This window comes from Panthera pardus, unplaced genomic scaffold (genome assembly GCF_024362965.1).
Source record: "Panthera pardus isolate Hobbes unplaced genomic scaffold, ASM2436296v1 HiC_scaffold_16, whole genome shotgun sequence".
Lineage (NCBI taxonomy): Eukaryota > Metazoa > Chordata > Mammalia > Carnivora > Felidae > Panthera > Panthera pardus.
In genome coordinates, this window is record NW_026526721.1 from 146767729 (window position 1) to 146784297 (window position 16569).

Below are 16569 nucleotides of genomic sequence, written 5' to 3' on the forward strand. Positions count from 1 at the left end.
TTTATTTTTCTTTTGACAGTGATAAGTGGTGGAGGGGAGAGAGTGAGGGTTTCAAGATCCATCATAAGGCGATTAAACTGGATCGGCGCCCAGGGTCCCCTTAGAAGGGAGGAGTTTACCCTGCCGTGGTCTCCTGCTCTTCCCCCCCCCCCCACCTTCTAAAGTGGGGAGGTCAGCCATCTGGGGGAAACTGAGGTGATCCTGACCTGTGTGCCCTGCGGGGAAGGGGGTCACAGAAGGGCCAAGAGGCCGGCTGCAGTCCCAGGCCTTGGACACCCTCATTTGCTTTTTCTCTGGGAGCAGTGACACGAAAGGTCAGAAGCATTGCTCTGGAGCTCAGGGCTCATCCAGTACAGCTCCTGCTTGGATGCTTCCAGTGACCGAGGGCTCACTCCTTTACCTCCAAGTCTTTTAGATTTAGTGAGGTCAGCTCTTCCTGTTAGAAAGTTCTTATCTTGAATCTGAGGTGGCCCCTCTGTGCCTTTCATTCACTGACCCCCCCAGCGGCCCAGTGTGATCTACCCCCTGGAGAGAACTCTGGGGCCAGGCTGCCTGGTCGGGCAGGTACCCACTGTGTGACCTTGGGGGAACTACTTCCCCTGTGTGTGGGTTTCCTCACCTCTCTCTTTGCATGATAATGGGACCCGCCTAGTAGGAATGTTGTGCCGATTAAACCAGTTAATACTACAGGAAGCACTTAGAGGGTCGATAAGATTAAGTGTTGTTTTTGTTATTTCCTTCCATAAATCTTTTCTTCTCCTAAGCCTACCCTGTTTACTTCCTAAGCCTTCCTGAAGGCCAGAGAGGCACTCGCCTTTGACACCTGACTGGCTGCAGAGGTTTCAGGAAGGCCTCTGACCCTAGGTGGGGTGGGTTAGCCACACCCTGGAAGCAGTGAGGCCCAGGGAAGAGAGTGGGCCTGAGGGGCCGGACGTAGGGCCTGTCTTCCTGGGAAGCCGCTGAACCTCCCTGAGCCCGCCAGGGGGCTGGGTACACACGTGTGAGGGCTCCCCGGAGGGAGAGTGCCGGCGAGACTGTGTGCACAGGGGCCTCTCCGGGGGGCACTTCGTAAATAATCCCTCTCTCCTCTGTGTCTAGGAGCCCCCTGGTGGAAGGAAGCTGTTTTATCTCCTTCGATATATAGCCTCGTATTGTGGTTGGTCTGTCAAGTAACCCCCAGAATGGGTCCCATCGTGGCGAAGGGGACACAGGAGACAGTCGAGGGGGCGTCGGAGAGCCATTTTAACAGTCTAACCATCTGGATCCTTGACATGTTGCCATGGTAACTTCAATAAAACCATTTGGCAGGCTCACCCGGCAGTTGGCCTCACGGCCTGGTGGTCAGTCCTCCCACAGGTCCCCCGGTGTCTCTTTGCTGCCTCAGCACTGTCCCACTTATCTGCAGCCCCAGGGCAGGCCACAGCCGTACCAGCTTTCCTGGAGGGATGTCACCACCTTAGAAAGGCCTTGAAAGATCTTGTCTAAGCCCCGAATTTTGATACTGAGGCCAAGAAGGCTCAGAGAGGTGGAGTCATTTTCCCAAGGTCACACAGCAGAGTCAGAACCAGAGGCCATCTGGATATCTGTGCGTGTGCTTTTGGTGCCCCCCCATGGCTTGCTTAGTCCGGCTCCTCTGCCAGGAGGGGTGTCTGGGTCTGTCTGGACCCAGCCCTGGGTGTTCTTGCCATCCCCGGCTCGTCTTTGCACAGCGCCCCGCGTAAAAGGTTAGGGTGTTGTTTTGCCCCTCCGCACCTCAGGGCTCCTCTCACACTGCCTGTCCCCTCCTCTCTTCCGGATGCTGCCAGACCCTAGAGTGTGCCACGCCAGGAACCGCCCACGTCCTGCGTCAGTGAGCGCACACAGTGGTACTTGGGGAGAGATGGCTGCCGTCGGGGCCTCACGAAGCCTGCAGTTCACATTGCCTGTGTGGCCGGAAGGGGTTGGGAGGCTTTTGCAGGGTCCGGACAGAAGTCGGTAGCTTTTGAAAACCTGAGCGCTCTGCAGAAGACCCGATTCCTCATCAGCTCTACCTGCAGCTGTAGGAAGCGGGGTCTAAATGGAGTCGGGCCTCTGTAGGGTGAGACCGACCCCCCTGGAAGCTGCTTGGTTGCTCTGTCCGAACAGCTCATAACCTCCCGGGGAGGCTCTCGAGAACACAGAAAGTGCGAATTCATCTAAAACCTGCACGTGTTCCTGTCGGGTCTCTGATCTTTTTATAACATTTTTTTTATTGTTTATTTTTGAGCGAGCGCGAGAGAGAGTGCGAGCAGGGGAGGGGCGGAGAGAGGGAGACACAGAATCTGAAGCAGGTTCCAGGCTCTGAGCTGTCAGCACAGAGTCTGATATGGGGCTCGAACTCATGGGCTGTGAGATCATGACCCAAGCTGAAGTCAGTCGCTTAACGGACTGAGCCACCCAAGCGCCCTGTGTCAACTTTTTAAAAAAAATGTTTATTTATTTTCGAGAGAGAGATGGGGACAGAGGATCTGAAGCAGGCTCTGTGCTGCCAGCACAGACCCCAATGAGGGGCTCGATCTGATGAACCGCGAGATCATGACCTGAGCCAAAGTCGGACGCTTAACTGACTGAGCCAGCCAGCGCCCCTATCGTCAACTCTTTGAGGACAAGCTTTGGGTCTCATTCTGTCTTTGCAGCTCCTCCCTGGGGGCGCCCTCAGCCCCCATGTCCTCCGCCACCAGGGCCCGCCCCCACACGGCATGCTTAATACACATGGGTTGAAAGGAAAATCAGATTTTCGGTACCTCTTGCAGAACATCACTTTCTGCCCAGGTTATAATTATCGTCGCGCGTTTTGTTGTCCCATTAGGCCAGAGGTAGGCAAACTTTTTCTGTAAGGGCCACACAGGAAATGTTGTGGGCTTTGGGGCCCCTATGGTCTGTGTCGCAACTACTCAAATCTGTTGTTAACAGCGCCAGGGCAACCACAGGTGGTACACAAATAAGCAGGGGTGCCTGGCTTCCAGTACGACATTATTTACACAAACATGCAGTTGGCCCTTCGTTTGCTGACCCCTGGACCAGATTATCCGCTCCTGGAGAGGCAGGTCTGTGTCTCATCTGCCTTGTGTGGGGCAAGTTCATGCAAGAGCGGGGGCCCCACGAGTGCTTGTGTAGGGATAATTGCATGAGGCAAAAGGCTGAAACTTGACCGGCACATACGTAGACCTACGGACCCAGCAACTCCGCTGCTGGGTACACACCCAACCGAAATGCCCGCTTGTGGTCACCGAGGGATATGGGCCAGCGTGGCCACAGCAGCACCATTTGCCGTGGCCCCAAACTGGGAACTACCCCAGTGCCAAGGGTGGCTCAGTCGGTTAAGCATCTGACTTTGGCTCAGGTCGTGATCTCGCAGTCCGTGAGTTCGAGCCCCGCGTCGGGCTCTGTGCTGACGGCTCGGAGCCTGGAGCCTGCTTCGGGTTCTGTGTCTCCCTCTCTCCCTGCCCCTCCCCTGCTCATGCCCTGTCTCTCTCTGTCTCTCAAAAATGAATAAACATTTAAAAAAATTTAAAACAAACTGCACTGTATTCACACAGTGGAGTGCAGTACAGCAATGAAAATCAGTGTACTGTAGGTAAAAATACAGCTAAATCTCACAAACATGATGTCCAACTGAGACAAAGACACAAATGGTTACATACTGTGCGGCTCTTTTCACATAAAATTTCAAGACAGGTAAAGCAAATCTATGCCGGTAGAAGCCAGGAGACTGGCTACCTTTTGGGGGTGCCGACTGGAAGAGGGTGTGGGGGTGGCATTCTGGGGCACTGGTTCCGTTCTGTTTCTGGATCAGGGTTCCGGTTACAAGGCGGTGTTTGGTTTGGGAGCATATCTTCGAGCCGTGTGCTTGTGACCCGCATACCTTCCCGTATGACCGTTCGAGCTGAATAAGGCATTTGGAAACAAAAAAGACAAAAAGTCAGTTTGTGCAAACAGTGTTTAGCCAGAGACTACGAGCAACCATTCTAGCTCTCTGGCCGATGTTCCTCAGCTGCTGTCTCCTACTAACCCCAGACCCGGGCTCTTGGTCCTACGAACGGGAGCACAGAAGGCTGGTCCCTCCTTTCGTCTTTGACAGTCAGGGCACAGGAGCCGACGCTGGGGACGCTGGGGCGGAGCGTTCCGACCGCGGGCCCGGGGCCCCTGCCTCCGCCTCTGCCCCCACCTTCCCAGCCCCCTTGTCTGCGGCGGGTGTGTGACGGGCATGCCCCGGCTTCCCCGATTCCTTCCAGAACATCGTAGCCGTGGGCGCCGGGTTCTGCGATGGCCTCCACAGCGGAGACAACACCAAAGCGGCCGTCATCCGCCTGGGGCTCATGGAGATGATCGCTTTCGCCAAGATCTTCTGCAAGGGCCAGGTGTCCACGGCCACCTTCCTGGAGAGCTGCGGCGTGGCCGACCTGATCACCACCTGCTACGGAGGCCGGAACCGCAGGGTGGCCGAGGCATTTGCCAGAACCGGGAAGGTAGCCCCTGGCCTGCCCTCGCCCACCCCTCCTCCCTCACTTGAGACTCTTGGGCCGGGGCGAGCCACAGTGCAGTGGAGATAGAGCCCAGCATTTGTCATTTGCTGGGCGTGTCCTGCCCGTGCCTGTCTCCTTTCCTTTAAGAGTACTGAGGCCTTAGCCCTGTAGCTTGTAGGTCTCTCTTTCCTTGGCTCGTAGGGCGGGATCGCAGCTCCCTTCCCCGGCTCACCTCTTGAAAGAAGGGATTCTCTAGGCTTTACCATAGCGTTTGCATCCTTGTTTTTAAGACCATTGAAGAGTTGGAGAAAGACATGCTGAACGGACAGAAGCTCCAGGGACCTCAGACTTCTGCTGAAGTGTACCGGATCCTGAAACAGAAGGGGCTGATCGACAAGTAAGTACCCCGCAATGTCCCTGTGACCAGAGGGGGGCCACCCCCTGCTTCCCTCCTGACCGCCAGCCCGGCCGGCGCGCACGGGCACAGCTGCTTGACAGGTGCGTGCAGAACCCCCCCTGGATTAGTTCCGTCCTTAGCGTGACGCGAACTTCTTCCTGCCCTGGAAAGGAGCGCTGACACGGACCCGGGCCCCACCTCAGGGAGCAGAACTCAATTCTGTGAAGCTCGTTACAAAACATGAAGTTTGACGTTCTGCTTTTTCCTGCAGGATGTTTGCCAAGAGCCCCGTGTCCTAGGTTTTAAATTAAAAAGAAAATGTTATAAACAGATGTAGTCTTGAGGGGCGCCTGGGGGGGGCTCAGTCCATTGGGCATCCGGCTCTTGATGTTGGCTCAGGTCATGATCTTACAGGTCTGTGAGTCTGAACCCCGCGTTGGGCTCTGTGCTCACGGTGTAGAGCCTGCTTGGGATTCTCCTCTCTCTCTGCTCTTCCTCCCTCTCTCTCTCAGAATGAATAAATAAGATTAAAAAAAAAAAAGATACAGTGTTGTTAATAAAATGCCAAACAACTGAGAAGAGAAGAAAGTGGAGGTTACTCCGGAATTCTACCCCTAGAAGTGCCCTGTGTTAAGGCCTGGTGAGCAGCTTTGCAGTCGCTGGGTCCTCTGTGACCCTTCCGAGCTGCGAAACTATTCAAGGTGGGCTTGAATTTGCCGCTCCATTTGCCACTCGATCGAGGCAGTAAATCCTATAGCACCACAAAAGCTGCCCCCCTCTCCGTGGCCGCCCTGTGGCCTACCTGCCACGCAGCCCTTTATCTTGCTGGTTGGCTGAACCTTCATCCCTAACCAGGATGCCAGCTGATATTAGACACCATCTCGTAACTGCGCACATGGACGTACGTACGCGCATATTCTGTGTATCCTGAACTCTTCGGGAGGGAGGGGGGAGGCCTGGTCGCCCGGAAGAGGAGGGGGCCGGGCAACGGTGAGGCTGCCAATCGTGGCCAGTCTGGAGCACACGCTTCTCGCTGAGCCGGTGGTGGTTACGGACGTGCGTGCTGGTGTGTTTCCTTCATCCTCTTCATCCAGTCCGGATATCTGCTGTTCCCGACCACACACCGTTCCCTCCCCTACGCCCAGCTGTCCTCTCTGGACCAGTACAAACTGAGCAGCCTTCGCGCTCCCCACGAACAAGTGGAAATGAAGGAGGACAGGGCATTGGTCTTCCTTCTTTAATTTGCATTTTAGTTCTCTGAAATGGCTTTTCAGAGCGGCCCGGCAGGGTTGGAAGTCACAAACAGGCCTCCGGAGGTGGAGAATTACCTTTAAATCGCGACTAAAAGGAAGATCCCTCCGATGTGCCCGGGTTTTCCTTACGTACTTAACTGCACACAGTAGTGTGTTTGTGGCGGGTCCACTTTGATGACCGTTAAGTATTTATCAGGAATTTTTTTAAGTCTTAGGAAAATACTTGGCTGTTGGCGGATGATGATTATCTCCCAGTCACGGTTTTAAAGTGGCATCTGTGTGCTACCGTGGGGTGTATTGGATGGGACCCTATCATTGGACGAGTTGGCCGGGGTTACGTAGGGAATGGAACTGGCATTCTGGGATCAGTACCTGCCTGTTTGAAAAAGCACGTGTAATCAAGCAGGCGACACTCACCTCTGAGCGGATGCCCCTCCTCTGTCCTGTCCCATTTTCGTTCTTCTGATTAGAAACTGAACAGGCCTGAGCCTGGGCTTAATGAGGTCGCTGCCGGGTTCTAGGGCACAGCATGCTCCCCCCAGGCCGCAGTGCAGATCCTGTGGGGCCCTCCCTTCCCCTACACCGCCTCCCAGAGCCGCTCAGGCCGAGCCTCCCTTCTGCTCTCTGCCCTCGACATCACCTCTTACCTTGATTTTTTTCCGTTTTTCATCCCAGCCATCACCACCTGGGTCTTCCTCCCTTTCCTTCTCCTCTCCCTTCTCTTCTCCGTGGCTACAGAAACAGCAGTGAGCCGGAGGGCAGCATTTAAGGCCCCCTTGTGGCTTACGAGCCAGGTGGTCTTGGGTAGGTCATATTTTTATCTGTCCTGTGCCCCAGTTTTCATTATCCACCGAATGGAACCGGTGGACCTGTGATTGCCACGGTGCCTTCTCCCTGGAGTGTTCACATTCACAAGCTTCCTGCACATCCAGAGCGAGTCCTTTAGGTTGGCATTTGGGGCAGTCTCTCAGTCGTGTTCCAGCTGTACTTTCTAACCGTCCTGTTAACCCCTACGACCCCTTCTTCACTTGAAGCAGACCTCCCTCTGCCCCAGACACCTCCTTCTCGGACTTCTGTGTGCGTCTGTCCTCCTGCTGTCTGGTCTGCCTGGACGGCCCTCCTCGACGTCCACGTCAGCCCTGACCATCCTCGGGGTGGCCCGGGCCTGTCCTCGGAGAAGCCTTCATCCATATCCTCCAGACACAAATAACTTTCCCCGCTTTGAACATATTGTTTACACCGGCGGCCAGCAAACTTGTTGTGGAAAGAACCACATAATAAATATTTAGTCTTTGCAGCTTGCATATAGCTGTCTGTCATATATCCTTTTTTTTTCCTTTTACGCCCTTTGAAACGTGTAAGAATCGTACTTAGCTTGCGGGCAGTACAAAACAGGCCACAGAGCAGACTGGCTTCTCAGGCTGTGACTTGCGGGCCCCAGATGTAGACCGTACCTCTGCTCGTGCTGTGGGCTTATTACATAAATGTACAGTTTCACTTTCTTTCTTCAGATTTGGAGGGGGGGCAGGGAGCACATGCTCTTGTTAAAAAAAAGAAATTTGATGCTTTTTGAAAAAAATGTATTTAGAGAGGGAGAGAGAGAATGTGCACACACAAGTCGGGGAGGGCCGGAGAGAGCGGGAGAGACAGAATCCCAAGCAGGCTCCCTGCTCTCAGCACGGAACCCGATGCAGGGCCTGACCCCGTGAGGTCATGACCTGAGTGGAAACCAAGAGTCGGACACTTACCGACTGAGTCACCCAGGCTCCCCAAGCATCTGACTCTTTTTTTTTCTCGTTTTCCTTTTTTTTATTTCATTGGATTTAATTCCTTTTTTTTTTTTAATATAATTCACAAATTGGCCAACATACAGTGTGTAAAGTGTGCTCTTGGTTTGTGGGGGTAGATTCCCGTGGTTCCTCGTTTCCATACAACACCCAGTGCTCATCCCAACAAGTGCCCTCCTCAATGCCCATCACCCACTTTCCCCTCTCCCCCACCCCCTATCCACGCTGAGTTTGTTCTCTGTATTCAAGAGTCTCCTATGACTTGCCTGCCTCCCTCTCTGTTGGTAACTATTTTTTTCCCTTCCCCCATGGTCTTCTGTTCAGTTTCTCAAGATCCACATATGAGTGAAAACATACGGTATCTGTCCTTCTCTGACTGGCTTATTTCACTGTGCATAATACAGCATCTGACTCTTAATTTCAGCTCAGGTCATGATCCCAGGGTTGTGGGATTGAACTCTGTGCTGAGCCTGGAGCCTGCTTAGAATTCTCTCTCCCTCTCCCTCTGCACCTCCCCTGCAGGCGCTCTCTCTCTCTCTCTCTCTCTCTCTCTCTCTCTCTCTCTCTCCTCTCTCTCTCTTTCAAATAAAACTTAAAGAAAGCCAAATTCTGGAACAAGGCACACAGTGAAAAGTGGCTCTTGATCCCCACCTTAGCCGCAGGCACTCTCTGAGTTTTTAGTATCTGCTTCCGTTTCTGTAATGGGTGTGCTGTGCTCCTCGTTCGGCTCTGTCCCTTGCTTTTCTTCACGTTAGGATATGATTTGAAGATCGTGCCCCATCCACACCTATACATCTCATTTAATGGCTGCAGAACAACCCACTGTGTGGGAGAACCACGGTTTATTTAACCTGTCTCCCCTGGATACATAGTAAAGTTGTCTGGGTTTTTCTTCTGCTGTCAGCTTGGCTTTATTAAATTTCCTGTGCGTGCATCTTTGTGAGCATGTGTGAGTGTAACGTGTTTGTATTCGTTTGTGAGGGCTGCCGTTACACAATCCCACAGACCGTGAGGCTTACACAGCAGAAATTCGTTTTCTCACAGTTCTGGAGGTTTAAGATCAAGGTGTCTGCAGGTGCCTTCCTCGGAGGCCTCTCTTCTTGGCTTGTAAATGGCCATCTTCCCCCTGTGTCTTCACATGGTCTTCCCTCTGTCCATGTGTGAGTCCTAATCTCCTTTTTTCATAAGGACACCAGCCATACTGGTTTAGGGCCCACACTTATGAACCCCGTTTAACTTAATTACCTTCTCATGGGCCCTCTCTCCAAATATAGGTACTGGGGATTGGGGTTTCGTTGGATGAACTTGGGGACTGTAAGCACAATTCAGGCCAGAACAGTGTTGTAAGCTCCTTGATGGCTGGGGCCTTATTTATTTTTTATTGTTTTTAAATGTTTTATTTATTTTTGAGAGAGAGAGAGAATACAAGTGGGGCAGGGGCAGAGAGAGAAAGGAACAGAGGATCTGATGCAGGCTCCATGCTGACAGCAGACAGCCCGATGAGGGGCTCAACATGGCGAACTGTGAGATCATGACCTGAGCCGTAGACACATAACCGACCCAGCCACCTAGGCATCTTTTTTTTTTTTTCTTTTTTTAAGTTTTATTTATTTAAGTGATCTCTATACCCAGTGTGGGGTTTGAACTCAATGACCCTGAGATCAGGAGCCAGCCAGGCGCCCCAGGGCCTGATTTATAACACCTTACAGCCTGCACCTGGCTGAAGCCTGACACTTTGTAAGCCCTCAGTATCCATTAGTGGGATGGCTGATTGATCGGCTTATGTCGATATTTTTCTGTGAAATATTGTCTTTTGCCCTCCTTTCACCTCTAACCTCATTTAGAGAGTTCCCCAGATGGATCTAATTGGCCTTGTAGCGTTTTATGTTATAGAAAATAGCATTTAGACGGTCAGTATGGCCGAGGGGTTGAATGTTGGCTCCAGAGTCAGAAACTGTGCCTCAGTTTCCTTGTCTATGAAATGGGGATAATGTTATTATCCACCTCACAAGGTGGTTGTGAGAATTAAAGAAGTTACTTGTCCATAGAAATTCTTTCCCCCATACTCCATATATCTTGTTAACATCCCATCTACACAATCCATTTTGGAAGGTGCTGGTTGTGAAACTCAGGGATACTTTTGGCTGCAAGAGCAATGCCCAGTTAAAAACGCCTCGAACATGGGGCACCTGGGTGGCACAGTCGATTAGGTGTCTTTGGTTCAGGTCATGATCTCATGGTCCATGAGCTTGAGCCTCGTATCAGGCTCTGTGCTGAGAACTCAGAGCCTGGAGCCTGCTTGGGATTCTGGTCTCCCTCTCTCCCTGCCCCTCCCCTGCTCACACACACACACACACACACACACACACACACACTATCTCTCTCTCTCTCTCTCTCTCTCTCTCTCAAACATAAAAAAAAATTTTTTTTTAAATGCCTCAAACAATAGGTCTATTTTCCTCATAGAACAAGGATTTTGGAGGTGGACGTTATTGGTGTTGGCACAGTGCCTTAAGATTAGAATCTCAGTAAACAGATGAACACAGGGGAAAGGAGGGAAAAAATAAGATAAAAACAGGGAGACCAACCATAAGAGACTCTTAAATACAGAGAACACACTGAGGGTGGATGGGGGTGGGGGGATGGGCTAGATGGGTGATGAGCATCAGGAGGGCACTTGTTGGGACGAGCACTGGGTGTTACAGGTGGGGGATGAGTCACTGGGTTCTATTCCTGAAGCCATCATTACTCTATATGTTAACTAACTTGGATTTAAATGAAAAAAGATTAGAATCTCAGTGATTCCATTGGCTTTCTCTCAAAAGCTCAAGATGGCGGCAGCAGCTCACACACTCACACAGCTGCACTCAGAGACCCAGGGCAGATGCAGTCCTGGGGCGCAGAGTTTCCCTCCAGTGCCTCTCGAGGAGAGGAGTGCCTTCCCCAGAAGCCCTTCGCAGACGTGTTGTCTTGCTCGCTAGAACTTGCTTCATTGACTAATTCTAGGAGAAGGAAAGGCTGGGAAAGTGAGCACTAGGCGACTGGCAACGTTGGTGAAGAGAGAAGGGGGTTGGGAATGGCTTTGGGTGGCCACTCGTCACCTGCCCCCGTGCTTTGGGGACGCACAGTTTCCCATCATAGGGACGGCAAGACTAAGCCGTGGAAAGAAAAAAGGGGCAAAGATCTGCCGGCTCTAACTCCCGTTTGCAATAGTTCATTCAGTAAACACTCGCTGAGCACCTGAGTAGCCCCTCCCCACCCACCGTGCGCTGAGGATGCAGAGGTGAACGAAAGAGCCTGGGGCTCTGTCCTCTGGGAGCTTGCTAGGACGCGGTGGCCATCTTGTGACTGTGTGTAGAAGCTGTCACTCTCTGCATACCCACCGTGCACACTGCACACATTAAACAGAAGTCACGTAAGACAACAGGTCCGGCCCCGTATCACATTGCAAACAGGGCGAGAGGGGTTGTGAAACTTGCCTAGAGCTCCTAGGCTACGGAGTCAGATTTGACTCCAAAAAAAATAACAAAAACATTCTGTGCCGGTGATAGACGTATGACCTATCAGAGCTGTTTGCTCTTCTTAAATTAAGTTGTCATTAAAGGATTCCAGCTAGATCATTTTCAGAATGGCCTTTAAGACTCTATTGATTCTGTCAAACTCACTTTGGGCTGTGAGCGTGTGTGTGTGTGTGTGTGATTGAAATTAACTGCTTCAAGCCTGATTGAAATTAACTGTTACTTCCTTAGTGATACCTGCCGTTAAAAAAAATCCTTGCTGAGGGGCTCCTGGCTGGCTCAGTTGGAAAAGCATGTGACTCTTGATCTCGGGGTTGATCTCTTCAAGCCCCATGTTGGGTGTAAAGATTACTTAAATAAATAAACTTAAAAAAAAAAAAAATACTGGTCTGCCTGGGTGGCTCAGTCAGTTAAGCATCCGGCTCTTGATTTCGGCTCAGGTCACGATCTCCTGGTTTGTGGGATTGAGTCCCGCGTTGGGCTGTGCTCTGACAGTGTGGAGCCTGCTTGGGATTCCTCTCTCTCTCTCTCTCTCTCTCTCTTTCAAAAATAAAAAAATAAACATTAAAAAAATAAAATAAATTAAAAAATACTTGCTGAGCCAGCTGTACCCTGGGGATAATGCGGTCTTTTCTCACAGTGGTTTATTAGCACAAACCTTTATACCCTCGGCCATTTCAAGCCTTCCTTTGTATTTGTGTTCACAGCGCCGGCTTCCAACTTGAGATCAGTGCTTTGCTAATTGTGGGTGCCCACGTTGATTTTTGCAGGAGTGTTCCAGGCCTGAACTATTTCTGGTAACGTGTGGGCTGCCTCATCTCTGTCCTTGGGTGATCCCCTTTGGAGAAGGGAGAGCAGTACCTCCTTGCAAGTTAAAATTTATTCTCCCGCCTTTTAACACAGTGACAGAAACTTGGACTCGCTCCAGACTTGACCAAGAGCCTGAGCTGCACGTAAATGACCACAGATGGCCCTTGCGAGGATGACCATGACTCCTCTGTGGACCGTGCATTCCAAACAAGTCGGCAGAGGGTGGTCTGGGTCGTACCGACGAGAGCCGCAGTGCAGAGGCTCTCTGCCGACCAAGTAACGAATGTGGAAGGCGTTCACTGTCTTGTCCAGAGAAGCACGCCTGCCTGCGATCTGTTAGGCAGGAGAGGGGAACGACTTTGTTCAGGGGGGTAAGCCAGATGGCCTAATTTGTCGTTTCACATTCTTTTCTCCCAACCAGGTTCCCGTTGTTTACAGCCGTGTATCAGATCTGCTACGAAGGCAAACCCGTGCAAGAGATGTTGTCTTGTCTCCAGAGCCATCCAGAGCACGTATAAAGTGGCTCGTGCGGTGTGCTGGGGACCGTCTGCCTTTCTTGATCAGTCTTTTTCGTTCAAATGGAAACTGGGACTTGGCAATACGACGTGCGCTTGACCCTAATCCCATCATGAGTGTGTGTATGAATTTTTACCGGTTGGTGTTTGAATTGCCAGAAGCAGTTCGGCGGCTAAGATGTGTTGGGCCACAACTAGACGCATGGGTGAACGTGCGTGTCTGTGTTCATTTCTCATGCCGTGGATGTTTCTATGAACCAAATTTAAAGGTCCTTTTTAAAAATTACTTTTGAAAATTTCCCACCGTGGTAGCTTTGCAGATGGGAACTATCTCAGCTAAATTTGTTTACATTGTATCCATATGCATTTGAGTGAAGGGATTTTGTTTTTTTTCCTCATCATCTTCATGTTAAGACGGAACCAGCATTAACATGGTAGAATGGAGGAGTGAGCGTGTTCAAAGATCAACATACTGTAACTCAAACTCTAGCTCAAAGCCAGCATAGTTAACTACTTCGATTGTGGGTTGATTTTCTTTTGACAATGAGATACTTCTGATGAGGTGATCCACGTAATGTATCTCCCCCTTGCTGCAGTTCTCTGCATTTTTAGCCCCTTTTCTCTTCACTGGCTGCCAGAATGTGCTTCCTTTCGTAAAGGCTTAGCAGTGGCGGAAGGCAGAAAATGCATCGGGGATTTTCCTGCTGTGACTGACACGTTTTTCTGATTAATGACCCTTGTTTGATGCTTTTTGTTTGGCAGACCTTTGTGCAAACATTTCCTCTAAGCCTCACAGATCCACTGAGAGGGGGCTTCTGTTATTCGTTTTGAGTTGCAGTCCTGTGCCCTGGTCACCTGGCGAGTGGGGGCCGAGCTGGGAGTCAAGTCCAGCGTCCCCCCCCACCCCAGCAAGGTGCCCAGACCTCAGGCATCACCGGGCTGGAAGACCTCCAGCTAATTGGTTGTGGCAGATGCCATGTGCAGCCTTTGCTGAGATTCTAGCAGGGCTTTCTGCCGCTGACATTCGCGTGGGGCGTTGTCTAGATGCATGCCACTCAAAGCGCGGTCCTCATCCCATCAGCTTCACTTGGAGCCCCTTAGAAATGCAGGTTCCCAGGCCCCGCCCCAGGCACTGAAGCGGGGTAAAGTATCTATGCTTCAGTCTGCCTTCCCTGTGTTTCTGATGCTCACTACAATTTGAGAACCACTACTTGAGAAATCCCACCCAGATCGGCACTTCTCAAACCATGCTCCACGGGAAATGAGCGTCCTGGGATCGCGGGTTGTTCAGGAGTTCCCTGGCAAGGTCAAGCGTGTTTGGGGAAAGCTGCCCGTGCACATCCCTCTTGAAGGTGGAGAATGCATGTCAGTGTATCAGTGGAACTTCTCTAACCCGGCAGATCTCGAACACATTCTAGACTATGGAGCTGTTTTTGGCAAAGAAACTTGCCGAGTTTTCAAGGGAACGCTGTTCGAGGCTGAGGTGACCTGAGGACAGCCCCAGTATACCCTTCACTCCCTGCAGAAGTTAGGATGAATAGCCACCTACCTGTGGTGGTGTTAGCCCCGAGCTTTTACAGTTCAGGCCTGCCGTGACTCTTGGATGAAGCTTTATTTAAGGTGACACTGTCAGTACAACAGGTAGATGTCAACCTCGCTGAAACGCACATTATGTCAAATAAGTGCTTTTAATTCTAGAATTAGAATGGGAATCACTGTATCTTCTCAAATGAGACTGATTTCAGGATAGCATCATAGTTACCTTACATAGCACTTGGTAAGTGTTAAGGGAACATATGAATGTCACTTACATATTCATGGATTTTCAGTCACTTTGTAGGATTTTGACTTTTTTTTTTTTTTTTCTTTCAGTTTGGGACTTTTTCCCTTCTATACCTGAAATGACCGTAGGATAGATTTTTGTGGGACTTTTAAAAACTCAATCCAAAACATTTTGGGGGGCATTTTAAATCCCTATACACAGAAGTATATGAAAGCACACAAAATCTACAAATGTTATTGATTTTAGTGCCACTGTTAAGTCAATCAATTATTGCTTGTCTCATGATTACTCTTTTTTAAAATTTGTACATAGGTAACAAAGAGTTACTTTTTAAGATACGTAAAGGGCTGTAAGCTAATTGTGGTGTCTATTAAGTAGGATAATTAGATGTGAGGAGTTAGGATTTTGTCTTACGTATATTCTCATCTGCATTTGGCTTCCTAATCTGGGTTTTGTACTTGATAGTTTTTTTCTTTACGAATGTTCTCTCACTGATCTGAAGTCTGCTGACTGTACCTCTTGAACATACTTACAATATTCTGCACATTATGGAAAAAGACAAATTTTATAAGTTTGTGCTCTGCTAACTAGATATTTATTACTCTACGAGTTATCTATTTTTGTAACCACCTGTGGTCCATCATTTATTTTAATTCTCATTTCTTACTAATTATGGTAATAGGGAGGGAGACATCTAGAAGAAAAGCTTAATTTGTTCAGCCAATCTGTGAATGTAAAAACTACACTGTTGCCTTGCTATAATCCAGCCTACTATAATGTGGAACAAATATCTGTCTTGAAATCCATCCTAGCAGGTGGAGTTCAGCTAAACTGGTTTATCATTCAGCTCGTAACTAAAACCTGGCCCCATGGCATCGGCCCGCGGAGGGATGAGGCGCCCGTGTACAAAGGGATCTTTCGTTTTTCCACCACTTCTAATCCAAGAGCCTTTTACTTACGTGCGTACTGTATCTGTTTACAGACTGTAGGTGGATATAATTTAAAAGCTTGATTTAATAAACATTTAATGACCCAACCTGTGCTGCTGGCCCTTTTTTAAAAAATTGGCTTAGTTAAGAGTTTTATTTATTTAGGTCAGCTCTTTTTTTTTTCCTGAATTGTGTTGCATTAACAATAATAAAAGGGTAATTTCTAAAACGAAGTTCTCATCTCTAATCCCACTCCTCAAACACATCGATTTCCATTTGCCTTTGTTCCTTCCCATTGCTTGGTGATATTTTTATATAATCATCATTGTAGGGGAGGCCTTCTAGTTCTAGCCGTGCAGTGGACTAATAAATTTGAAATCCACCCCCCCCCCCACACCACCACCTCAAATACCTACAAAAGCTAGGAATATATAACCAGCATCCCTTTTATACGCAGGGCTGATCTCACTAGAATGTAAGGGAAATCCCCAGGAGGCTGAAATAATTAGGGACGGACAGCTAGAGCAGTAAGGTGGCTCTCTGGCTTCCAGGGGAAGGAGGGGGGGTGCTCTCTGATATCGAAGGGTTAGGGTTGTAAAGCTTAATGCTAGAACTACAGCCTTCCATGGGCTACACTGTCAGGGGAAGAAACTGGCCAAGAAAACCCACCCGTAGGCACAAACAAGGAAGGTGTTGCACGTGGAGAAAAATGTCTCTGCTGAAAACTTGTAACCGTGAGCCCAACACCACAAACGGGTTTGGGGTTTGAATTCTGATACCCAGGAAACCACAAGCAAAATGAAAAACAATTGGAACGTGGGCCCAGTCATGCCAGTAGGTAAGTGGCAGAACCAAATACAAAACCAGCACAAACACCCACTCTGGGTCCCAGCCGCATAGGCTTCGCACAAATAAGTCTCACTGCAGATGCACTTTAAAAATTATAAAATAAGGGGCGCCTGGATGGCTCAGTTCGTTGAGCATCTGACTTCAACTCAGGTCATGATCTCACAGTTCATGGGTTCGAGCCCCGCATCGGGTTCTGTGCCGTCAGCCTGCTATGAGTTCTGTGTCTCCGTCTCTCTCTGCCCCT

At 50.0% G+C, this 16569-nt stretch overlaps 1 protein-coding gene across 1 annotated transcript in view; it reads left to right on the forward strand.

The window, feature by feature from the left end:
* GPD1L (glycerol-3-phosphate dehydrogenase 1 like) overlaps positions 1-15583 on the forward strand; it is a 57366-nt gene extending 41783 nt beyond the window's left edge. Inside the window, exons 6-8 of the mRNA XM_019422847.2 lie at positions 4254-4487; positions 4775-4881; positions 12671-15583. Of these exons, the coding sequence (XP_019278392.1) occupies positions 4254-4487; positions 4775-4881; positions 12671-12767 (438 nt within the window). The 3' untranslated portion in view covers positions 12768-15583. The remainder of the gene's footprint in view (positions 1-4253; positions 4488-4774; positions 4882-12670) is intronic.
* Positions 15584-16569: the final 986 nt, after the last annotated feature.